The 26,001-nt window shown below is 34.3% G+C and overlaps 2 protein-coding genes across 5 annotated transcripts; both read left to right on the forward strand.

Moving 5' to 3' along the window:
• The first annotated feature begins 2,648 nt into the window (after positions 1-2,648).
• On the forward strand, positions 2,649-6,959 carry LOC120086196 (jacalin-related lectin 3-like). Of its 4 annotated transcripts, XR_005484160.1 has the most exons (6): positions 2,649-2,864; positions 4,039-4,145; positions 4,218-4,433; positions 4,510-4,766; positions 4,888-5,084; positions 5,175-5,316. XR_005484160.1 is itself a non-coding variant. In XM_039042733.1 (5 exons), exons 2-5 carry the CDS (start codon positions 4,125-4,127, stop codon positions 4,982-4,984), a joined length of 591 nt encoding a protein of 196 aa, XP_038898661.1. In that variant the 5' UTR covers positions 2,649-2,864; positions 4,039-4,124; the 3' UTR covers positions 4,985-5,117. The 4 variants fall into 4 exon arrangements, 1 of the variants encoding a protein (XP_038898661.1); XM_039042733.1 differs by lacking the exon at positions 5,175-5,316 and having other exon boundaries at positions 4,888-5,117; XR_005484161.1 differs by lacking the exon at positions 2,649-2,864 and having other exon boundaries at positions 3,892-4,145.
• Positions 6,960-10,379: 3,420 nt separating this feature from the next.
• On the forward strand, positions 10,380-11,797 carry LOC120084832 (the record flags this gene model as incomplete). The annotated part of the gene is made up of 3 exons (XM_039040650.1): positions 10,380-10,701; positions 10,862-11,028; positions 11,117-11,797. Coding segments are annotated over 3 exons (1,041 nt in total), but the record flags the coding sequence as incomplete, so codon positions are not given.
• Between the last annotated feature and the right edge of the window lie 14,204 nt (positions 11,798-26,001).

A 26,001-nucleotide genomic window follows, 5' to 3' on the forward strand; every position in this document is an offset into this window, starting at 1 on the left:
AGCGAGCCGTATCCGTAATGTCATCAGGATAAGGTATCCCTCCTTAATACGTATACTACAAACCTTTTAGGTTATTACTTAAGGCATGATCCACTTGTATATCTCATATACATGCTTAAGTTTACATACATTAACCATGGATCTTTGTTTATTTATATGAGTAAATGTAAATAAAATAACTCTTATTTTATTAAAAACAATGTGTACAAAGTTTACAAACTACGAGACTCTAGGAGAATTAGGACATCAATCCCAACAACCTACGAGAATTCGGGAGAATTAGGATATCAATTCCAACAACATACATCTTCCCAAATCATCCCTGAAAATCCATCAAATCCACCTATACAACCCTTACCAAGAAAATCCAACAGAGTCTCTAAGTCATCCTCATACTTACAAGCTTACCATTGCAATTTACTTACCATATCACCATGCCCAAAAGCCTCTACAAACATCCCATTGATCAATATCTTTCTTATCAAAAGCTTTCACCACAACATAGAAATTTTACTCTACAAATTTCTATTGCTCAAGAACCGAATTTTTATCATGAGGCTATCAAGTGTGGTCATTGGAGAAAAGCAATGGAAACAGAGTTACATGCTATGGAAACTAATCACACTTGGAGTATCGTACCTTTACCAAAAGGCAAAAATTCTATTGGATGTTGTGGGGTTTATAAGATCAAACACAAGGTAGATGGATCCATTGAAAGATATAAGGCAAGACTTGTAGCTAAAGGTTACACTCAACAAGAGGGCCTTGATTATTTTGAGACCTTTTCTCCAATTGCTAAAATGGTTACTATCAAGACTATTTTCATTATTGCAGTTTCAAAACAATGGCTTCTTCTTCAACTTGATGTCAACGATGCCTTCTTACATGGTAATTTGTTTGAGGAAGTATACATGGATTTATCTTTCGGATACAAGCTTCTTGTTCCAATTCAGAGGGAGAAAATGGTCTCAAGCTTCACAAGTCCATATATGGATTAAAACAAGCGTCAAGGTAGTGGTTTGCTAAATTTTTTGCTTTCCTTTTGTCTTTAGGTTTCAATCAGTCCAAAGCTGATTATTCTTTCTTCATTCGAGGCAAAAATGAAACTTTTCTTACTCTCCTTGTCTATGTGGATGACATAGTAATAACCGAGGCCAGCTCCATTCATGTTGAACATCTCAAGGTTGCTCTAAATGAAGCTTTCAAATTGAAAGACTTAGGTTCCTTGAAGTTTTTCCTTGGTCTTGAACTAGCTCGTTCTCAATTAGGCATTTTCTTATCTCAAAGACATTATGTCTTACAACTTATTGAAGATTCTGGTTTACTTGGAGCTAAGCCAACCAGTCTACCAATGGATCCACATATAAAGCTAAAACATGATGGTAATGATCTCCTCAAAGATTCTTCTATTTACAGAACATTAGTTGAAAAACTCTTGTATTTGACAGTTTCAAGGCCTAATATTACTTATGTAGTCCACAAGTTGAGTCAGTTCATGAGTAGACCAACTCGAGCTCATCTCAGTGCAACTCACCATCTCGTTAAATATCTCAAAGTCTCCCCTGGCAGAGGTATTTTTCTGTCTAAAACTTCAGACTTTTCTATTCGAGCTTTTGTTGATACAGACTGGGGAGCGTGTATTGACACAAGGCAGTCTATAATCAGTTTTTGTGTCTTCTTGGGAAACTCCGTCGTGTCCTGAAAGTCTAAGAAGCAATAGAAAGTATCTCGTTCATCAGCTGAAGCTGAATATCGAGCATTAGCAATTGTAAGTTGTTATATTATTTGGCTCCAAAGCCTTCTTATTGAAATGAATATCAATTCCCCAGTGCCAGCTCTCTTTTTTTGTGATAATAAGGCAATTGTTTATATTGCAACAAATCCAATGTTCCATGAAAGAACAAAACATATAGAATTAGACTGCCATTTTGTTCGAGATCGAGTAACCAATAGGACCATCAAGTAACTATCAGTACGTTCTCATGATCAGCTTGTTGATTTCTTCACAAAGCCTTTACTTGCTACTTCGTTTTTCTCATTACTTGTCCAAATGGGGCTACAAATTTTTTGTTTTTTGTCCATCTTAAGGAGCAGTATTAAAAGTTTTCTTCATACTCGTTGCTCGAAAAGATGGTACTCGTTGCTCGAAAAGGTGTTGCCCATCTTGAGGGGGAGTATTAGAAGTTATTTAAATACTTGGACTGTTAGATAGTTATAAAATGTAACTGATGTATTAGGCCTAATTAGTTTGTTAAAGCACATCTCTATCTATATATACATGTCCATAGTTCCTTTAATAAAATATGTGAAGATATTCATTTTTTTGAATATTGGTCGTTAATAATAGTCTTAAAAGTAAGGATCAAAATAAATACTTTTTAAAAGTTCAAAGATTGAAACAAAAGTTATTTTAAAATTTAGGAATCAAAAGAAAACAAGATTTCATGTTACGAGACTAAAATAGAATTTAAATTTAATAATATTAAATTGAAGTTTGAAAAGTGGGTAGAAAAAATAAAATATATATATATATATATATAAAAGTGGGGCCTACCACTGTCAATAAATGGAAAACAAAAAGTGGAGCCCACTGCAATTACTAAATAAAATAGGACCTACCACTTTAACGAGTAAACTCTTCCTCTTCTTCTTCCTCGATTCCACCTTCTCCTTCTCCACCTTCTTTCTTCTTTTTATTCTAATTTTGCAGGTGGGTTGCAGAAAATCGTCAGAAGTTGCAGGGTTCGCCGGGCTGGTGCTCGTGAGGCTCGTCAGAGATCGCTCGTCGTCGTGGAAAACTCACTGGAGGTCGCCGTTAACCGGGGGTCTCGAATCCGAGGGTCGCCAGAAAGTTGCAACTGCGCGTAAGTCCTATCATGTGCTGTCTCTTATACACATCTAGATGTGTATAAGAGACAGGTCCTATCATGTGAAGCTCACCGGAGGTCACGCCGGAACACTTCGTTTTCCTTTTTATCCTCTTTTTCTTACACTTTTACTTCTTAATCACTCCATCTCTACTCTCCCAATACCCCATTTCCTTCTTTTAAGGAAATCAAAATGAGGGGAATGAGAAATTTGTGGAGGAACGTTACAGAATACGAAGAACGAAGAATAGGGGGAGGTTGTTTTTTTTTTTTTTTTTAATAATAAATAAATAGATATAGTAGATAAATAAGGATAAATAAATAGTAGTAATAATAATAAAATAAAATAAAGGGACTAATACGGTTTTCTATTTGGTCTCTAGATTTTAAAATGTTTAGTTTTTAAGATTTGAGTTTTGTTTAAATTTAATCCCTAAATTTTAAAATGTTACAATTTTACCCTTGAGATTTGAATTTTATTTTAATTTGATGTCAAGATTTCAATATTTTACATTCTTAATCTCAATGTTTCATTAAATACTCACTTTCAATCATTGATATTAATTTCTATTGATTCATTAAAGTAGTTATGAAATGAAATTTTAAATTTAATTTTAAAAGTAATAAAAATAGTGAAACTTAATTAATTATAATTCTTTTAACGATTTTTAAATTTATTAATATAAATTAATTCTAAAGACGAAAAGTAGAGATGTAGTAAAAAATCGAGATTAAGAATGTAAATCTTGATACGTAAAGATCAAATTGAAGTAAAACTTAAGTATTAAGGATAAAATTGTTGCATTTTAAAACTTAATGACTAAATTGAACCAAACTCAAAATTAAGACTAAATGTGTAACATTTTGAAATTTAGGATTAAATAGAAACTAAATAAAAAACCTAGAGACCAAAAAGATATTTTTTTTTTTTTTGTAAAATAAATAATGAAAATCCTAAAGAATTAAAATTAAAATTAAAATTACATATAGTAATAATAATAATATTAGGTTTCACAAAGAAATCGCAGCTCTCTCTCATCTCTCGAAAACTCACAGACGAAATAGAGCACACGCACAACTTTTAACTAAAAAGAGAGAGAGAGAGAGGGAATTTGTTAGTTAACTATTTCTCACATGATAAGTTTCTTATTAGTTAACTATCTTGTCTCAGGTGGCACAAATCTTTCCCCAAATTAAAAAATATTATTCATTGACGAACAAAATTTCATTCCTTGGCCAAGAAGAAACAAAAAAGGAATGGCTACTCTCCAGAGAATGGTAAGTGTAACTAATACCTTCGCTCATGAAAAGATTAAAGATAATCTGTGATTCGCCATTTTGGTACTGCAGGAAGACGAAGAGGATTCCCCACAGACGACGGTGAAGATCGAGATTCTTGGAAGCAAAGTCGGTGGTCAACCGTGGGATGACGGACCTCATTCCACCATCAGACAACTTGTAATTTATCACAAACAGTGTGTCTGTTCGCTTCATGTTGAGTATGATAAGAATGGTAATTCAATTTGGCGTTCCAAGCATAGTGGAAACGAAGGTTCCTCATCTAAGGTACCTACCACCAAAACCTAATTTCAATCGCAATTTCCTCTGTTTGATATTTCTCGAACCGGTTTGATAATTGCAGGTTGTTTTAGATTACCCAAACGAGTACCTGATTTCAATTTATGGTTACTACGGCCACATATCTGAGTGGGGAAAATTTGCAGCCGATGTGATTCGTTCCTTAACTTTCCAAACCAATAGGAAAACTTATGGCCCATATGGGATGGAAGAGGGAGCCAAATTTTCATTCCCAATTATGGGAGCCAAGATTGTTGGCTTCCATGGAAGATGTGGTTGGTTCCTCGATGCAATTGGGCTCTACGTACAACCAATTCCAAAGTACGTATGTACATATGATCTTCTACAGCTTGTATGCTGCAAAAAAAAAAAAATAAATAAATAAATAAAAATAAAAATAAAAACAGAAATGAATGAATTCTATTGATATTCTGTGATGCAGAATCCAACTCAAGAACTTCAACTTGGGTCCTTATGGAGGCAAAGGTGGGCACCCATGGGAGTATGTTTTTCGATCGATCAGACGTAGTTCATCATGAACAATGGATTCACTCCATTCAATTGGAATATGAGAATAAGAACGGAAAGTTAGTATGGTCCGAGAAGCATGGTGACATAAATGGAAGTTCCAAATCAGAGGTTGTACCTCAAATTTCTCTAATGAACTACTCTCCGCCCATAACTTGTTTGTTGAAATGCCTAACTTGGGCATTTTGTTTTGTATGGTAGGTTGTGCTAGAATTCCCAGATGACTATTTTGTTTCTATTCATGGCTACTACAGTCATATACGTGTTTTGGAAGATTCTGCCACTGTGATTCGATCACTGACATTCAAAACTAATAGAAGAACTTATGGGCCATTTGGAGTTGAAGATGGAACCAGATTTCCATTACCAATTATGGGAACAGATATTGTCGGTGTTTATGGCAGATCTGGTTTGTGCCTTGATGCGATTGGACTCTACTTAGGAACAACTCAAAAGTATGTACCCCATCTTTATTCTTTTAATTTTCTGGATATCATGTTCTATTTATATGATATAAACATATATGATATGCTTGCTTTTTTTTTTTCCCTTATTTAGTTTTATTCTGCCCTGTGTGTCGTTTTTCAATTTTCTCGTCTTTTTTGTGTTTCAATTCGGTTCTGAACAAAAAAACATTTTTTATATTGTGTATAGTCCCCAACATGTTGATATATTTAATGAATTAAATTATTAGACGTGGTCATGTGGAAGCGTTTAGTTAGTAAAATTTAAAATAATTCATGATGTGGTTTTTCAAACATCCCTGAATTTTTTATTGAAAACGGAAACAAAAAAAACTTGTCTAGATATGAGGATTAGTTTCTTTTGATCTATACTCTCTACATTTAATTTGCCTCAATCTTAACATTTAATCAATATATAAGCAAATTAGTTTAGGTCAACCAGCAAAAAATACGAATGAGAAGAAATTGACACAGATTTATATGATTCATTAATAATGTATTAACTGACTATATTAGTTTAAGGCATTTCAACATATATATTGAAAGGAAAATCATAAGTTACTTCACTTATATGATTTATTGAAGTTAATTAATGATTTATCTGTCTTAAAATTTTGTTATATTTTCAATGACCTTTTTTCTAAGAAAAAAAATCTTATGGTTAAAAATCTTTGTTTAAAGAAGTTGCACATTGAATATTTTCTTAATAATAAATATATGGTAGTCAACCAATAAATTTTTTAACTATGTAATAGTAAGAAGTTATTGCTTTATGCAGAATGAAAGTTGAGCCAGAGCCTGTAGTTGCACCAACACCCCAAAATCAAGTGGAGCACTATAAACTGAGATAATATGGAGGTGAAGGCGGAGATGCTTGGGAAGTTATGTTTCAAACAATGAGACAGTTTGTGATTCGTCATGGATTATGGGTCGACTCTATTCAAGTTCAATATGAAGATGATAATGGAAACTTAGTGTGGTCTAATAAGTATGTGGAGATGGAGGATCCCGATCAAAGGTTAACCCAATTCTTCCTTTGTATTCCTATCCCCATAATTTGCTTACTCGTACTGAAACTTTCAATTTTTTTTTTCTTATTGGGTTAATTAAAAAAAAAAAATTGAATGAAGAAGTCATGTTGTTCAAATATAATTGCAGGTTGTTTTAGAATTTCCAGATGAGTATCTTGTAACGATTCATGGCTACTACAATGATATTCGTAGTTGGGGACTTGCAACCAATGTGATCCACTCTTTAACTCTGGAAACCAATAAGAAGACTTATGGGCCATTAGGAGTTGAAGATGGTTCCAAATTTTCATTTCCAAAAAATGGTTTGAAAGTCAGTGGCATCCACGGTAGATCTGGTTTGTTTCTTGATGCCATTGGACTTCACGTAGTGTTAATTTAAGAGTATGTCATAAATTGTTAGCCACATTGTATGAAATGAGCCTTAAATATATCACTAATTGATGAGGACGATGAAATCTTCACCTATCTATACGATCGTATGTTATTGTCTACCTTAAATATAAATTGTCATGACTTTGTTTTTGGAACCATCCAAAATATTTCATGTCAATCGAGATACTTTACATCCCTTATATATCCATTCTCTTTTCTAATCAATATTGGACTTTGTTTATACCTAACAATTGTCTCTTCGAATAAAGTACCACCTTGAATCTCCCTTGATTTCATCTACTCTCAAACATCTGCAAAAGCTTTTTCTATCAAGGCTAGATAGTGCACAATTACAAATCATATCGTAGAATGTGCTTGATGTCAACTACTTATCGCACCTTGAATCTTCTTTCATCAAACTATGTGCTCCTTCTGCCACTTTACCAAACTTGATAGGTTTACACTCCATCCAAATCCATCCGATTTGATAGAGTTATATTTTCTTGCAGCATCTCAAGGAGTTTTTGTTTGATCTAGAGGTACATCTATAAGATTGACTAATTTTTATTCAAAATCATTAAGGATCTCCTTCACACAGTTTGAATAACACCATGGATCTGATATTGTGTTAATGACCCTTTTGGATTGACTAGAGAAAAGAGTGTTTAAAAAAATTATTTAAATTTTCTCAGCTACAAAATATCAATTATTTTCAACTTAATTTTTTATTTATTTATTTTTCTCAGTTACAAAATATCAATTATTTTCAACTAATCAATTTTTTAAATAACAAGGAAAAGGATATGTTACAACCTAACATAAAACTTTTAGGGTGAATTTTCCCCCTAGTTTTAAGGTTAATATCGAAGCATTTTTCTTAAATGTAAGATTAACAAAACAAAGAAAGTTTAAGGTGGGAGAGTATCCCATAGAGAAAGCTACACCTGTGCTTAGGTAGTACATAGGAGGGGAGACCATCTCATCTAAGCATGTATTTGTTATTTGAAAATTATTTGCAATAAAAGGTAGTTTATGACTTCGACCAAAACTAAATATTTAATGACCTACTTTTTATATGTAAAAAAAACAATCAACATGAAGGTAGGCCATCTATTATTTTTGGGTGAAAATTTTATTAATTTTAAATTATATTCTTAGAATGGAATAGGTAAAATAAAAAGGAAAATGGAAAATTCGTGTATTCTAAAAACATAATATAAAATCAATAAAATTCTACACCTCTTTTAAATTTTGCCACACCAACATATCATGTCATTTTTTCATTTGACAATTAATTGCTAAATTAACCTAAAGATTATTCATAATCATTTTTTAGGCCTTAAGTATATCTGGAAATAAGATTGGTGGGAATCAAGGATGAGGTTGTATGTGGGAAGATTATCAGAATTTTGTGATAACAAATTAGCTTTATACTTTATTTATAAAATTAATCATATATACCTCTATAAAATTTTGATAGATTAATGGATAAACAATAAGTTCAATTCAAAATTTGGAACAAAATTAATTATTTAATTATCAAATAATAATATTAATTAAATTATTATCTACAAATATTTGTAAAATGAGCAATTAATAATTAAAACATCTTGATTCCATAATTTGATGTATCAATTTGATAAAGTTATATAAATATGATGTATTAATTAATAAAATAATTAAAATCAGTTTAAAAAATAAATATAACATTTTGTGATTAATAATAATGAATTATAATTAATCAATGATAAAATAATTATAATTATTAAAAAATAATCTTATAAAATATGGATCATAATGAGAATTAATTAACTATGCATATAATTTATTAATGAATTAATAGTAATAATGCTTCAATTCTTTACCGTTTATTATATAATTAATTAATTAACTTATGAATCTTGAGGAGTTAAATTCAAATATTAGAAGAAGGGGCGGGCGGCGATTTAATGGTGAGGAAGTCGTGTACCGGGTACACGATTTCCTCAGTCAACCCTGCATGACTGTCACGATAGACTGCGCGTGCCAGATGGACAGGGACTCGTGCACCCAATACACGATTTAGAGCTAATCGTGTACCCGGTACACGATTAAGGTGTAATTGTATACCCGATATACGATTTAAAAATCTACTTTTGGGAATACTTTCCCTCCAATCCTATTTTTGTTATTATTTATTAAAAAAATATTATTTTAAAAAAATCTATATTAATTAATTCAATAATATAAAATAAAAGAATAAATTCATATATTAAAAAGGGAGAAAGTGGACATCCAGACACACTTTTAGATGGTATCATACTTGGAAATAAGGAGTTTATTCTCATGCCTAAAGCTTTAAAACTTACACCAAACAAGAGAACGTGTATTCCTTACTCATTTTCATCCTTATTTCTATCGCAATTTCTTTAATCCAGACGTCCCCAAAGATTCATGCTCTAAATCTTGATAATCCTCATATGAGGAACTAGTTCCTCAAAACACATCAAACCATCACTACCAAGTAACTTAGTTCTTGGAAAGCACCCAACTCCTCAATCTTTACTTAGTTGCATGTTCATGTTAGAGGGTTTGAGGGTTTGATTTTTAGCTTTCTCATAATTTGAAGTTTTAATTTTTAGACCAATGCTTAGCGGCAACCACTTTCTTTTACACCAAAAATAATTATTTTTTAAAAAATAATAGTCACTTGGTAGTTTTTTATTGGACAACTATTGGATTGCACTAAGATAAGTGCCGGCAATACCTACATTTTTTTTAATCTAATTTTTATATTTCAAAGTTCAGGGGTTCAATAGACGCAAATGTTACAACCATGATTGTTTAGTGTAGTTTTTGTCATTGGTCGGATTTATAAACATAGAAAAAGTAGGTCATATATTTAATGGTATTAGATGCTATGTTAAGTGGCCTACCTGAATTATCTATCTATGTCCTCAATGTAATAAATAGTGTCGGTCGAAGCTAAAAAAGTATCTTTTATTAGTTTTCAAATAACAATTACATCATTAAAAGAACTAGAATGCTTCAAAAAAAAAAAAATCTAGAAAATATCCAAAAAAAAAAAAAAAAAAAATCTAGAAAAAAACCCACAATATAATCAATGAATTATAAACATAAAAACCAATAATAATAATAATAATAATAAATCACATACCATAATCCAACTATAAATTTAAAAGAGTACTCAAGCTCGAAAATAAAATGTTCAAAAGTCAAACACAAGTTATAGACATTTAATATGATAAAGAAAATTGAACATAATTCAATGTTAAAAAATCTTCATCCTCAATCCCCCAATGTTCCATAGACTTTTGTGGTAACTCAATCTATTAATTTCTTCAATTAATACCTTTAATGGCAAGAAGACATAGTTTCTTTGTAGCTTTGATCTTGCTTTTGTTGAATTTGTGTGTGGTAAGAGATAGATGATGATGGATTTTGACCTTCTAAAGAACCCCCATCAACACCCATTGTTCTTCATTGTAGAAGGGAAGAATCATGAAGTGGTTTTCTGCAGTAGATGTCGTTAACTGTTGTGTCCACCGGCGTTCAGCTGCTCCGACTCCGGCTGCAACTTCCATATCCATCAATCTTGTATCGACCTTCCTCTTCAAATCCACAACCGCTTCCACCCCCAAAATCCTCTCTCTTGGACCACTAACAACTACTTATGTATTCCCTATTGGCAAATGCCGTCAGGTGAAGTTTATCGGTGTCATCGATGCGATTTTCAAATTGACATCAAATGCGCCATCGCCAACACAAAAGCCAGTGGTCTACGGTGGACGACCGGTAACGAGTTTCGACATTTCAGCCATCCTCATAACCCTTCAACTAGAGCAAAGCAGAGGAACCAATGAAATTGTTTGTGTTGTCTGTGGAATGCTTATAAAATCAGATTCTTCTTATCATTCTATTCTTGTTGTGATTCCCATTTTCATCAACAATGTGCTGAGCTACCACGCGAGATGTTAAACACTGAATTTCATGAGCACCCATTATTTCTTCTTCCTTATAGCTCTCCCCAAACCATATGTAATAGTTGCAAAAATGACCGTGGAGAGTTTCTCTATAACTGTTCCTTGTGTGAATTCAACCTTCATATCGCTTGCTTACAATCCTTCAAACACAAATACACATTCGCCAAATATAGGAATAGGACACAGTTTGTTTGTCGAGCATGTGGTGAGCAAGGCTATGGATTCTCTTGGTATTGCATCATTTGTCATCCTTCGATTCATAAAGAATGTGCTGAATTGCCGTTAACTTTGAGGATATAAGGACCAAATATGCTGCATATGGTTGCTACAACTACAAGTACAAGTACAAATGCGACTACTTTGTCCATTTGGGTTGTGGTCGAAACCAACGCCTCGACTTTAACTTGTCAATGAATGCTCTTGATTCTGCCAATGATGAAGACATCAAGATTGAGATTTCCGGCTCTAAGATTCAACATTTCATTCATCACCATAGCTTGAATTTATTTTCCTTTGAGGAGGAGTTTAGACCGGACAAAGTTTGTGATGGCTGTATGAAGCGCCTTTCAGGTCCATCTTACGGCTGTGAGGAGTGCGATTTCTTTGTCCACAAAGAATTTCTTGAATTGCCTAGAAAGAAAAGGAACTTCCTTCATCAATATAGGCTTAATCTCATATCAATCTCGAATTTCGTCTTCCAATGCAAAACATGTCTCAATTATTTCAATGGCTTTGCCTACCATTGCAAAACATGTCTCTCCACATTTGACACCCAATGCACCTTAATCAAAATCCTATTTAAACACCCTGCTCACCAACACCCTTTATCTCGACTGCACAAATGAAGACCATATATGTGAGGGTTGTGTGGAGGGGGTGAAGCATAAGATAGCGTTTCGATGTGTCGACTGCAACTTCTATTTGGACGCACCATATGCGACACTGCCACTTAGAGTAAGATACATATTTGACCCACATCCTCTAGACTTGACATTTATAGAGGACGAAAAAGAAGAGTATTGTTGCGATATCTGTGAGGAAGAAAGAGAGCCGGGCCCGTGCTGCCAAAAGTGCAGTTTTGCCGCACATTTGGACTGTGCTGTTGGGATGTTTCCTTACGTGAAGTTAAAGAAGCACGAAGCTCATAAGAACAGGATGAAATTGGGAGTGAAAGATAAGGAAGAGCACTGTGTGGCTTGTGGTAAATCATGTGCCGAGGATTTGGCCTATGAATACATTTCCAATTACAAGTTCAAGGTGCACGCCATTGGCTTTCACCAACCGTTGCTTTTACTCTCGTGGAGTTGGACTCCCCCAACACACAATTCAAAAGTAAAAATACCCATGATGCACAGTTTTTGAAGGTTAAATGTGGAACTTTCAGATGTATTCAAGTTATACTTAAATTATATTTATAAAATTTTGAAGTCCAATATAAAAAATTTATTAGTTTAATGATTATAAATATAAAGGAACAAAAATGAAGTGTCACAATAGATCATATGATATTTGTTAAGTAAAATAATAGATCATAAGATGAGGTGGGTGAATATAAATAATATAAAGTCATGACGACATTATTCTTAAACTCTCATGTCTATTTCCAGACAAGATATACGGTTGAAAAAACTATTATAAGTCAATAAATCCTCTATTTTGCTATTATAGTATCTTGTATTTTGTCTTATCATATTGAGGAAACAAATATATGAAGATGAAATATGCTATATTCGATGGATTGGATAATTTTGTTTTAAATGCATAATTTTTATTCGGTAGATTGGGATTCTGTGAAATGAAAAATTGGGAACGGTCCCTTTCTGCTGCGAACCTTCACCGATTCCTTTAATTGGTATCAGAGTCAAGTTTTGATCCCAATTTTTCTTATTTTCCAGAATTAATTCTACAAAATTGGTGGGTAGCATTCTGTATATGTTCATGTGATGAATGTTTTGGTGAATGTTTGCAATTTTTTAATTTTTTTAGATTGGCTATTTAGATTTATCGCTTTCAATTTACAAAATTGGTTTGTAAGGGCTCTTGTTTTGGGCATATTGTTCATGATCGAGTTTGTATTTTAAAGTTTTGAGTCGTTCGTGCTGTTTCCGTTGAGCTTCTGAAGAAAATGAGGCCCAAATCGGAGGAAAAATGAAAGTTTTCATCGCTGTACAGTTTTTGGGCGATCACTCAGCATTTACTGGGTGATCGTTGGGTGCTTGCTAGGCGATGTGACTAGGTTCTAGACGATGGTGGTGGACGACCGTTGCTATGCGATAGCAGTAGGCGATCATGGCTATGCGATAGTAATGGGCGATCGTTGCTATGCGATAGCAGTTGGTGATCGTTGTTAGGCGATGGCACTGTCATTGAAACTGGACGATCATTGCTATGCGATAGCAGCGAGCGATCATTGTTGGGCAATTGTTGCTAGGAGAGATGGAAGATCGGATTGTTGGTCGATTGGTTCACTTGCGGTTCAGTTCGATTCAAGCGGTTCAAGGCCAAGTTCATTTGTTTCGAACCGGTTGACTCTTTGATTTGTAATAGTTAGTTTTTTTATGACCTAAATTAACATAAGTGTTATATTAATTTAATTAATTTTTTAGGTGTCCAATCTCGGTCTAATAATTGTTTTTAATTATGCATTTGATTTATGATTGATGTTTATTATTATATGTCATAATGTATGCCATATAGTAAAAATCTCACTATAGATTATGCATTTTATTCATGCATTATTTATATTATAAATGTTATAATATATAGTTACATGATTTTATTTTATAGCATGCTCATGCATCATATAATATAAGACATACTATATGCTTGCACTAATAACATAGCAATGTATCATTTATATTATAAGAGTTATAATATATAGTTTGGATGTATGGATGCAATGTATGTTATTAATTATTTCATTACTTGAATATATAAGTGTTATGTATGTTTAGTTATGAAATGGAAATTGCATGAGGCATGACACTACTTTAGATAATTTTATAAATGTTATAATTTTATTAAGTATGTAATTTGATGCAATATATGATTTTAATTGATTTTATTTATTTTGTAATAGTTGTCATTAAATGAAATTAGAAATTAAAATCAATAATTCAGAATTGCATGCAAACTTAGGTAAAATCATTTTTAAAATAATTTTATAATATGATTCAAATATACCTAAGAACACAAATTTCTAATGATATTAGAAACTAGTTTAATCTTTTTAATTAGTTTAATGGGATTAAATTGATTTTAATAAAAGATTAAATTTGTAATAAACGTAATTATAAGGGATCTTGTGTCTAAGGCTAGTTCTGTCTAGACTGGGATATTTAAGCTGACGAAAATGAAACACCCCTACCTGGAAACTGACTTGCAAAGGTGAATTAGATAGATTTGCTACAAGCATGCAATTGTTGATTAAAGTTTGTTAAAGTGTTTAACGATCATTAATCAAAATTGTTTAACTATCCAAAGTAAGTATTACTTTTGGGCACACTTGAACAACCACTTAGTAAAAATAATTAGCTATATTTTTCTCAGTTAAATAAACGCTAGTTTTTTTTTTTTAAAAAAAAAGACTCAGTGGGAGAAAAAAGATGTATATCATATGTCAATTTTCACTCACTTTTCTCCCTTAATGTTCACACCGTGATACTCATGTTTGGCCTTGAGGCACCCTGGATCGCCCCCCTTCAGATGGTGTTTGCATGGGTCAATAGCAAGGTGAGTGAAGAGAGTATTTATAGTAAATGGGAGACGGATGTGTGTCAACATATCTTTGGTCTCCTTCATTGATTTGCACCGTGAGATCTTCTTGCACGGCCTCGAGGCGCCCTAGGAGCGTCTCTCTTTTGCTGGTTTGTACATTAGGTCAATATCAAGACAAACTCCAGAAATAGATAGGAACGTTTTAGTTTTTGCCCCAATCGGTTTTTCCCTTCGGTTGGCTCATTGGGGCAGAACCCTAGGATCTAAAATGAAGGGTAACACTTATGAGAAATTGTTAAACTAGTTAATGATTTCTTGATCAAATCAACGATGACTGATTGTTATAGGAATAAGAGTTATTTTGATATAATAATTGGTTGAGAGTGTCTTAATTCAGTGAAAGGACAATTGACTGCCCTTTGGTGGCTTTTGTCCTAAATCACTGAAGCATCATTACAAAAATTAGATGTTAAATGGGGTTTATGTAGTTTTTGCTAAAATTGATTGGATGTTTTAAAGTTATGCTAAAATTTAATGTAGATCAATTTGTTTCTTTTTAGCAAAAAATGTCAAACTATAATTTTCCATTATTTGCCTCTACTAATTTGACTGGTTTTAATTATACAACTTGAAAAAATTCAGTTCAAACATTTATTGTGGTTAACGACCTTAACATCACCTTGATTGAGGATTGTCCTCAAGTCCTAACTTTTGATGCAAAACGAAATGTTCTTGATGCATATGAAATGTGGACGAAGGCTAATGAAAATGCCCGACTTTACATCTTGGCAAGCATACTTGATGCTTTAGCCAAAAGGTTTGAGAGCATAGTCACTGCACCTCAAATCATGGTATGAGATATTTTTGTTTAATCATTTAGTAGCATTAACCCACAAAACCAATAAACATGTATGTAAAGACATACAGGTGGATCATGTTTAAGTGATAACCTAAATGGTCTGTAGTAGATTGATAAAGTTGGATACCTTATCCTAGTGAAACTACAAACACAGTCCGCTTTGTAGATGTTACAATTGTTGTAAAGTGCTACAAATGGTCTGATTGTGATCATTCAAGTGGAGGCATGTGCATGATTGTTCTATACAAAGGGGTTTGTATAAGACCGCACCACGAAATGACTAGTCTCATCATATGACACCATTCATAATAGAGACTTACATTTCACCAGAATGACCATAGGTGACATGACCTAAATCCTGAGCAAGTTGTGAACTCCTGCCTATGAAGGCAGTCATTTGATTGGTAGGGGTGAGAGTGGCCAGATCCCTGACTCAATAAACCTACCATTTTGGGGATTTGTCTGATTTGGGAGTTGGGAACATAGCTACACAAGACGACATTCACTTCTTCTCTAACATCGTGGTAAGTAGATAAACTACTCCCTTAAGGGCTGATTCTGAGGTTTGAACAATGTGGCGCCACACCCTCTCGTGGCTCGAGAGGGGTTTGGTCATAACTGGACTATGACTTATTATTCATTAGAGGGATTGATGGTACATAAGAAATTAGATGTAACTACACGGGCAAAATGGTAATTTTGACCCAGTTGTAACGAATAATTATTAAAATCAAATTTATTTTAATCTTAGTCTAAAATTTTAAAATTAAAGGGAGAGAGTTATAACTCATTCCCGTTAGTTATCTCTCAATAAGTCGTGGTAGAGGAGGTTACATATCATTCATCTTCTTCCCCCGTCTTCTAAAAGCTTTACGATTATTCTCTCTAGATTTAAAAAAGAACACATAGAAGGAAATCTCCCTCTAAAAAAACTATCTCCCTCTTCCCAAAAGAACACAGAGCCCACACCTCCCGTGATTCTCATCCCCTATAGAGAATACAGAGGTTCACCTTTTGGTAGTGTCCTTTTGTTTTTTTGCTATAATTTTAGAAGATCGAGTTTTGAGGAAAGCTTATGATCGAATCGAGGGAATACGTGAAGACTTTGGATTCTTCAAGGGTAAGTTGCTTTTCTTCCTTAATTTCCTCTGTTTAAGCATGTTATAATTTTTGTGTTGATGCATAATTTCTATATTCTGTAATTTTAATTTTGTGAAAACAAAATTGGGATGATCCATTTCTGCTTACAGACCTCATGTATTCTTCAGTTTGATCCTCATCAGTACAAATGATCAGATTTTTTTTTTCTTAGGATAAAAAAAAAGAACATTCTAGCAATTTGACTTTAAGTCATGGAAAGACTCAAAGCGTATAGTAAAATACTCCAGAGGAGTTGTACAAATGGAGTAGGTCGTTTGTGCATAACCGTTTGTTGTCAATTTTTGTATCTCTCTCCAATTTAAGATTGCAGTTAATTTATTACTATATTTTATTGCTTGAAATTAATTTCTCGTATTTATTTTGATTGATATGTCTTACATTTAATAAAACTTGTTATTAGAACCAATTAAGGTGCTTTGGGGTTATTTTTAAATATAGAAAAATTAATTAAAATATTTACAAAATATAGCATTTTAGACATATCAATGATAGACACTGATAGACTTCTATCAGTGTCTATCAGTGGTATTGATAGACATTTAGATACTGATAGAAGTCTATCGGTGTCTATCTGTAGGATTCTATCAGTAACAGCGGAAGCACAAGGATCATCTAAGCACTCTAATTTACTAATTTTGGCAAAATATAAAGCATGCTCTTGCAGAAAACAAGTGAGTTTAGAGACATACCTCTTGTAGAACTTCTTCAAAGCTCGATCTCCACCTGCAATCTTCTCCAAAGCTTATTGCAGACCACCTCAAGATCTTCCCCACTATTCTCTTGGTGCTCTAGATTGAGTTGTGGGGCTCAAAACAAGCTTGAGTCAAGGGATGAAGGAGAAATGCTCACTACAGCAATCTTGGTGAAGAACTCTTCCTTCAACCTGATCCACTCTTATGTCTCCACATAAAGTTCAAGTACTCATACAATAGTCATGGGTCTTAATATATTGGATTTAGACTTTCATACAATTTATGAAATCAATAATAAGTATATTGATATTAGAAAATGTTTATCATTTTACAAACTGCGAGTTTAAGGACATAAAACCCAACAACACTCCCACTTGGAATAAAACTCTAGTGGATCAACATATACAAATATATACAATGTTGAGTTTACACACAGAGAAATAAAATGTACAAATACAATAAACTAGGGCATTACAATACCCATAAATTCTCTCACTTGTCCTAATGATACAAAACTCGTAGACCTAGTCCTTAGGTGACCCTCAAACACTTTAGCCAAAAGGGCCTTCGTAAATGGATCGGCTAAGTTGTCTTGGGAAGCAATCTGGGTGACAACTACGTCTCCTCTGTGTACAATCTCCCTGATGAGATGGTACTTCCGCTCGATATGCTTTCCCCTTTTATGGCTTCGTGGTTCCTTTGAATTTGCAACTACTCCACTGTTGTCACAATAGAGAGTGATAGACAGATGCATATTAGGAACTACTTCCAGATCTTTCAGGAACTTTCCGAGTCATACTGCTTCTTTTGCTGCTTCACTTGCAACTACATACTTAGCTTTCATTGTAGAGTTAGCAATATAACTTTGCTTGATGCTTCTCCATACAACTGCTCCTCTGTTTAGAGTGAATACTGACCCCGAAGTTGATTTCCTCGAATCAATATTCGTCTAAAAGTCAGAATCAGTGTATCCAGTAAGGATTAGATCCTTAACACCATACACGAGCATATAATCTCTGTTGACAAGTATCTCCGAAGATACTTGAGAATGTTTTTAACAACATTCTAATGATCATGACAAGGATTGGACTGAAATCTGCTGACAATTCCTACGGCATAGCCTATATCGGGATGAGTACACAACATTGCATACATTAAACTCCAAACTGCAGATGCATATGGAATTCAATTCATCTCTTCAACCTCTTAAGGTGTCTTAGGACTCTGTTCCTTAGACAGGTGAATTCCATGCCTGAAAGGTAAAAATCCTTTCTCGGAATTTTGCATTTTATACTTAGACAACATATTGTCTATATAAGATGCTTGAGATAGTGCTAATGTACTTTTCTTATGATTTCGAACTATTTGGATTCCAAGAACATACTGTGCTTCTCCCAAATATTTCATTTGGAATTGCAAAGCCAGACATCTTTTAACGTCAGCTAGATATTCTACCTCATTCCCAATGAGTCGAATATCATCAACATACAACACCAGAAAAGCGACAGTTTTGTCGACGATTTTCTTGTATACACAGGGTTCGTCAACATTTTATTCAAAGCCATAAGATTTGATCGCAACATCAAATCTCATATTCTAGGATCTAGAAGCTTGTTTTAATCCATAAAGGGATTAATTAAGCTTGTAAACCTTTTGCTCTTAACCCTGCTGTATAAACCCTTTGGTTGAGACATATAGATACTCTTTTCAAGATAGCCATTCAGAAAATTTTTCTTGATCCATTTGCCATATTTCATAATCATAAATTGTGGCTATGAACAAGAGTATTCTAATAGACTTTATCATGGCAACTGGAGAGAAGGTTTCTTCAAAATCTACCCCCTCTCTTTGGGTAAACCCTTTTACCACAAGTCTAGCTTTGTAGGTCTGTACCTTACCAACTTGGTCTCGTTTCCTTTTGTAGATTCATTTGCAACTGATGGGTAAAACCCTTTAGGTAGATCTACAAGATCCCAGACAGAATTGAAATACATAGATTCCATTTCAAGGTCCATGGCTTTAATCCATTGGTCTTTGTCCACATCATTCATTGCTTGGTTAAAAGATAATGGATCCTCTAAACCGTCATCTGGTATGATGACTTGAGTTTTAGTCAAACCCATGCATCAGTCAGGCTGTTCCACAACCCTCCCCCTACGACGAGGCATTCTCAACTTTTGAGAAGGATGTGAAGTCTCAGTTTCATCAATAACTCTTGTTGACAGACCTGGTCTATCAATAACTCTTATTGATATATTTGTCGTTTCTCTAAACATTTATTCTATTACTAGCTTACTACGAGATTGATGATACATTACATAGTCTTCCTCTAGGAAAATTGCATTTGTCAAACAAAAAACCTTATCTTCGTGAGGATCATAAAAGAAACCACCTTTTGTTTCTTTTGGGTAGCCTACAAATAGGCATACTTTTGAACGATGTTCCAACTTTTTAGGATTTTGTACCAGCACATGTGCTAGACAACCCCAAATCCTGAAATGACATAAATTTCTTTTACGTTCTATCTAGAGCTCATAAGGCATTTTAGAAACACTTTTCGAGGGAACTATGTTCAAAATATAAATCGCAGTCTCAAATGTGTGTCCCCAAAAAGAATTTGGTAACTGAGCCTAACTCATCATGGAACGAACCATGTCCAACAAGGTTCTGTTTCTTCTTTCTGCCACACCGTTCTGCTGTTGTGTGCCAGGGGCTGTGAGTTGAGACAGAACTCCATGTTATATCAAATAGTTATGGAATTCCAAGTCCATACACTCACCACCTCGATCCAATCAAAGTGTTTTAATTTTTTACCTAATTGGTTTTCAACCTTGACCTTATACTCTTTGAACTTTTCAAAAGTTTTAGAGTTTTAGTGCATTAGGTAAACATGCCCATACTTGGACTAATCATCTATAAAAATGTTGAAATATTCATACCCTCCTCTCGCTCTAACATTTAGAGGCCCACACAGGTCTGAGTGAATCAGTTCTAGGGGTTCTTTGGCTCTAAGACCTTTTCTAGAAAAATATTTTGTCATTTTACCCTCGAGATAGGACTCACATTGTGGTAATGAACTGTCTTCCAACTTATTTTGATGACCATTCTTAACCAATCTCTCAATCCTATTGAGATTTATGTGACCCAGTCTCAAGTGCCAAAGATAGGAATTTGGAGAAATCTTCCTTTTCTTATGAGTCCCAACAGTTTTAAACATCTCTATGTTCAATACGACTTTGACCTTAGTTGGTTTTAACATGTACAAGTTATTTTCTAATTTTGCAGCGCAAATCTGTTTATTTCCTATATTGATGAACACTTAATCATTTTCGAAAGAAACAGATATTAGATTCCTTTTCATAGAAGGAATATAATATACATTTTTCAAATAAATGTACTTATCTCCTATAAATAATTTTATATCTCCCACTACTTTGGCTGAAACAATCTCCCCGGTCCCTACCTTAAAGATTGTTTCACCTTCTGTCAACTGTCTCCAGGAACTTGTTTCCTGTGAGATAGTACAAACATGATTTGCGGCACCTGAACCAATTATCTAGATTTTAATGTTTTCCACTAAACATGCTTCGATAACAAGTAAATCATATTTATCTTGTTGTTCGAATTCTGCATTCTCATCTACATAATTCATAATTTCAGATGAGTTGGGAGATAGAGGACAATCCTCTGTTAAAACATTTTTGGTGTAATCAACCGCTAGTAATTTGTTGTTGATTTGATTTTACTGTTAATAATATCGGAAGTGGGTATTCTAGAAGAATTCGACATGCTGATAAAATTCAAACAAATTCTAATTAGCAAATTGTAACTAAATCCAAAATCAAGTTTTAGCAAAAAATAATAATGTACCCATAATCATTATTTATTTGCAACGATACTTTAGTGAGTCAGAATATGTGCTATTGTGGGGCAGTCACATACCCCTTCACTAAAGCAAACAATTTTGACCAAACACTATCCCCGGAATAACTCTTATTCCCATTGTCTTCAGAATAAATCTTACTTCTATAGTCGTTTAATTATCATTTTCATTCAAGATCTTTACTATCAAGTTAGTAATTCTTGTAAGTGTGACCCACCATTTTCAGATCTTATAGGATGGTATGAACTTACCTCTGAAATAGAAGACAATATCCACGACGGAACTATAAAACCCTATTCGTTTTACTGAAGCCTGGGTTGTTTCGAATCCTATGTTACAACCCTCCGTAGGGATAGCCGTCACTAAACGACTAGCAAATGGCCGCTTAAAGCTAACTAGCAGGCACAACATAGGAATCTCACGGTTTAGACTAATGGAGGAGATCGTAGGATATACTAACACATATCCTTCACCCACTTACTATGAACTACTTCCTCCATTTACCTTGATATTGACTCATACAAAACACTTTCCGTAGGGAGGTCACTCCCAGGGTGATACGAAGCGTCATATGAATCTCACGGTGTAAACTATGTGGAGACGTGGCAGTTGAAATCTATTTATCGTATAATAGACTTATGTTTGAACAACTTCCTCTTACTCACCGAAATCTAGATTTAAGCTAAAAAATACTTTCCTTAGGGAGGTCACTCCCAAGATGACACAAAGTACCGCTTAAATCTAGATTGTGAACTCTTAGAGACGTGAGAGCTAAAACTAACGTATCGTATATGTTATTAATCTCCCACTCAATAATTCGGCTATAATCCCTAGGTAGGAGGTGTTCCGTAAACCGTTAACTTAAGTACCCCCAGCCTTAGACAGGATTATATACTGATTGAGTTTGTAACCTAGGTTTTATAAGTTTTAACTATTAAAACTGGTGGTCAACCTACGTGAGCATGCAACTGTTGTTTATGGATTTTAAATGTCTAACCCAATTTTATAACAACTTATAAAACTTTAGACATGCTAAACATCCATAACATACATAAAGGCATTCAATATTTAATATAACACTAATATTAAATACAAGAAACCCTAACATGCGTACTATATATTATAATAGATTATAACATACTTTCAATGCATGTAACATGCTTCTTATGGTGAGATTTTAAATTAAATGGCATACTATATGCACATCCAAGATTTATTTAATTATAACATACATCAAATGCATAAATAATTAAAAACAGACTGATATGGTTTTATTTTGGTAAAAACAAGCAAACAGAAGCTTAACTATTACAAACAGTTTCAAAACCGTCTTTGAACCACTCGAACTGCTCCAAACCGAACCCAAGCATCTTGAACCGGACTGGATGAGTCTAAACCGGACCAACAAAGTCTGAATCGGACCGGCCAAAAACAATTTGAGGATGATCCGAATTCGACCTTGAGAAAATCGGTCGAACCGGCTGCTCTCGATCTAACCTCAAAGCCTTGCTAAGGTCGATCGTGTAGCACTGAAGGCAATCGTCTAGCTCCACCGCCTTGTGTTGTAAAGGGGTACACGATCGCTTAGTGTTTTCCACAACGAAACGATCGCTTCGTTTTACTATAAGAAACTACACGATCGCTTAGTGTCTGCCGAAGGTACATGATCGCTTAGCTCTATCGTATAGAACTACATGATCACTTAACTCCGTCACTTAGCTATCACTTAGCTTTATTGTATAGAACTACACGATCGCTTAACACCATCGCCTAGCGCTTCATGTCATCGTTTAGTATCCGCCTGTAGCTAAACGACCGCTTAGCTCTATCGTATAGAACATCATCGCGTTGCTTACCTCTTCATCTACACGATTGCTCAAAGCTATCGCGTAACACTTCATCGCATTGCTTAGCGCGCGTAACAGCTACACAATTATGTAGTGGCATCGTATAGCAAATTCAACGCGTTTAGTTCCCAGACCAAAGCTAAATAATCGCTTAGTTCTATCAGCTAACAAATTGAACGCATCGTTTAGCTCCCGCAGGTACACGATCGTCTAGTGTTCAACATCACAACGACCAACGTCCATTGCTATACGATCGTCTAGGCTTTCTTCACATCGTGTAATGCCTGGAACTTGATGATCGCTTAGCAACTGAACCTCAATAACGATTTTGAGCAGAAGCTGAAAACTGGAACAGAGGCTCGAACTCCTTCACTTGTTTCTTCAATTACATCTTAATTTGAACTCTAATGACTCAAAATAAATTAAGACTCTTACTAACACATAAAATCTCATCAAACAAGAGCCAATTACAAATTTAAATGAGAAATTAAAGAGAATTAAAATGCAAAAACTTAGAAAACCATATCAGTGCATCAGTTTCATATTTCTCATATAAAACACCCACCAAACCAAAAACTGAATTGAATGCTTATATGATGCTCTCATACCAATTGTAGGATTGTATCAGTAACAGCGGAAGCAAGAGGATCATCTAAGTACTCTAATTCACTAATTTTGGCAAAATATAAAGCATGCTCTTGTAGAAAACAAGTGAGTTTCAAGACATACCTTTTGTAGAACTTCTTCAAAGCTCGATCTCCACCTGCAATCTTCTCCAAGATCTTCCCCACTATTCTCTTGGTGCTCTAGATTGAGTTGTGGGACTCAAAACAAGCTTGAATCAAGGGATGAAGGAGAAATGCTCACTGCAGCAATCTTGGTGAAGAACTCTTTCTTCAACCCAAATTTTCTCTAAAATTTTCTCTTGATTAGATGCCCGAATTTCACTCCAAACTCTTCATTATATTTCAAATCAACATGAAGGAAACTGAGCATTAGAATTTCCATGAGCAACGGAAAGATCATTCCAAATTACAATCATGTATGAACAATACAATTAAAATTATAAACACATACATACGGTTATGCATTCATTAGAGAACTTGTAGCCTGATAATACAAATAACAAGGAGAAATCTATACACATTTGTAGACTCATCTCCACTCTTCTGGATCACGGACACTTGAACACAATACCTTGAATGTTCATCCAATACGACCACTACACAGAACGAACACCGAGCACTCGAACATAGTGATCACCTCGGTTACGAACACCCCAAGAGCACGAACAACCTCCACAAAACCTCGACGGTGTCGAGTTGAGTATGACACCACCAAGAAGGCTACCTTGGTATTCTCAGTGTGAGAATCCAAAGGGAGGGCTCTATGTGGACTTCGTTTGAGGCAGAAGACGGAGGAAACAACAATCGTGTAAACGATTGAGCAAGTGGGAGAAGGTTGAACCTATCATATAGGTCGATGCCTAATCGTTTAGTGAAAGCTAAGCGATCGTTTATCTCATCATTTAGCTGCATGTCTGTTGCCTACAAACACTACACATCGTTTACCTTGGTCTAAGTTGTCGCTTAGTAAATCCCATTTACTTGACAACTTCCATTCCATAAGATTATTTTCCTGAGAGGGCATCTAAATTTCACAAAATCTTTTCCTTTTCAAAAACTTACTAAAATTAGGAAACAATTTTTCTTTTATCTCACGATTACCATGAAACCACCAATAACCTCCCACTCAGTTGGTTATTAGAGGAAAATATTTAATTATCCAATAATTAATATTATTATAAATATAAAAGATAACCAACTTATCATACTATATTTATAACCTATAGTTTTAATATTTCATCTCATGAAACATACAAACCATATTTCTTTTTCTATTCCATAGTACTTAATGTAAATCTCATTTACATTAATCCTCCACTAGATGTATCTCATACATCATACCGATCATATCATATATGATCAAATTACCTCTTGTCAATTTGAACATTTCAAATCAACAAAAAGAACTGATCCTCAACTGAATCCATTGAACTACCAAGGGGACCTTATGAACCTATAGCTCGAAGCTCCAAGGTATGTGAAAACTAACTAAACTCTTTAGTCACGAGATCCACCATCCGTTAACTGCCAGCAACTCCACAAAAGATCAACAGATAAACTTTCCTTACCACAGATATATTATGTTCCAATCAGCAGTGCAACAACCCTTCACAGATCACTCGTATGAACAGCTCGACCATTAACCATTATGCCCTTGTAGTTACATCTAATTTCTTAAGTACCACAGATCTCTCTAATGAACATAAGTCATAGTTCTACTATAATTGAGTCCTCTCTTCCAAAGAAAAGTTGTCCACTATGTTTAAGCCTTAGAATCAGCCCTTAAGGAAGCAATCTCTCTACTTATCCCTGCTTCGGGAAAGGAGTGAATTCCATCTTGTGGATTGAGTTCCCAGCTCCCAGATCAGACAAGTCTCCAAAAAGGTAGGCATGTTGAGTTGGAAATCTAACCATTCTCACCCATAATAATTTCCAAAACACTCAAGATTGAGGTCGTGTCACCTATGGTCGTTTAGGTAAGTCTCTAGTGTCAACAACATTATATACAAAGTCTAGTCATCTCGTGGTCTAGTCTTATATAAACTCTTTGTATAGGACACCCCTCTCGCACGTCTCCACATGAATGGTCGTGATCTACCATCTGTAGTAATTTATGACACTTGAAAACCTCTTCAAAGCGGGCCGTATTCGTAGTGTCACCAGCATCAGGTATTCCACCTTAATCCTTATATTACAGACCTATTTAGGTTATCACTTAAGGCATGATCCACTTGTATATCATATATACATGCTTAAGTTCACATAAGACAACCATGGAGCTTTGTTTATTAGATATGAGTAAATGCCAGAATAAAATAACAATTATTTTATTCATAAAACAATGTGTATCATTACAAACAGTAAGACTCCAGGAGAATTAGGACACCAATCCC

Source organism: Benincasa hispida, chromosome 9, assembly GCF_009727055.1.
Source record: "Benincasa hispida cultivar B227 chromosome 9, ASM972705v1, whole genome shotgun sequence".
In the NCBI taxonomy this organism is placed as follows: Eukaryota; Viridiplantae; Streptophyta; class Magnoliopsida; order Cucurbitales; family Cucurbitaceae; genus Benincasa; species Benincasa hispida.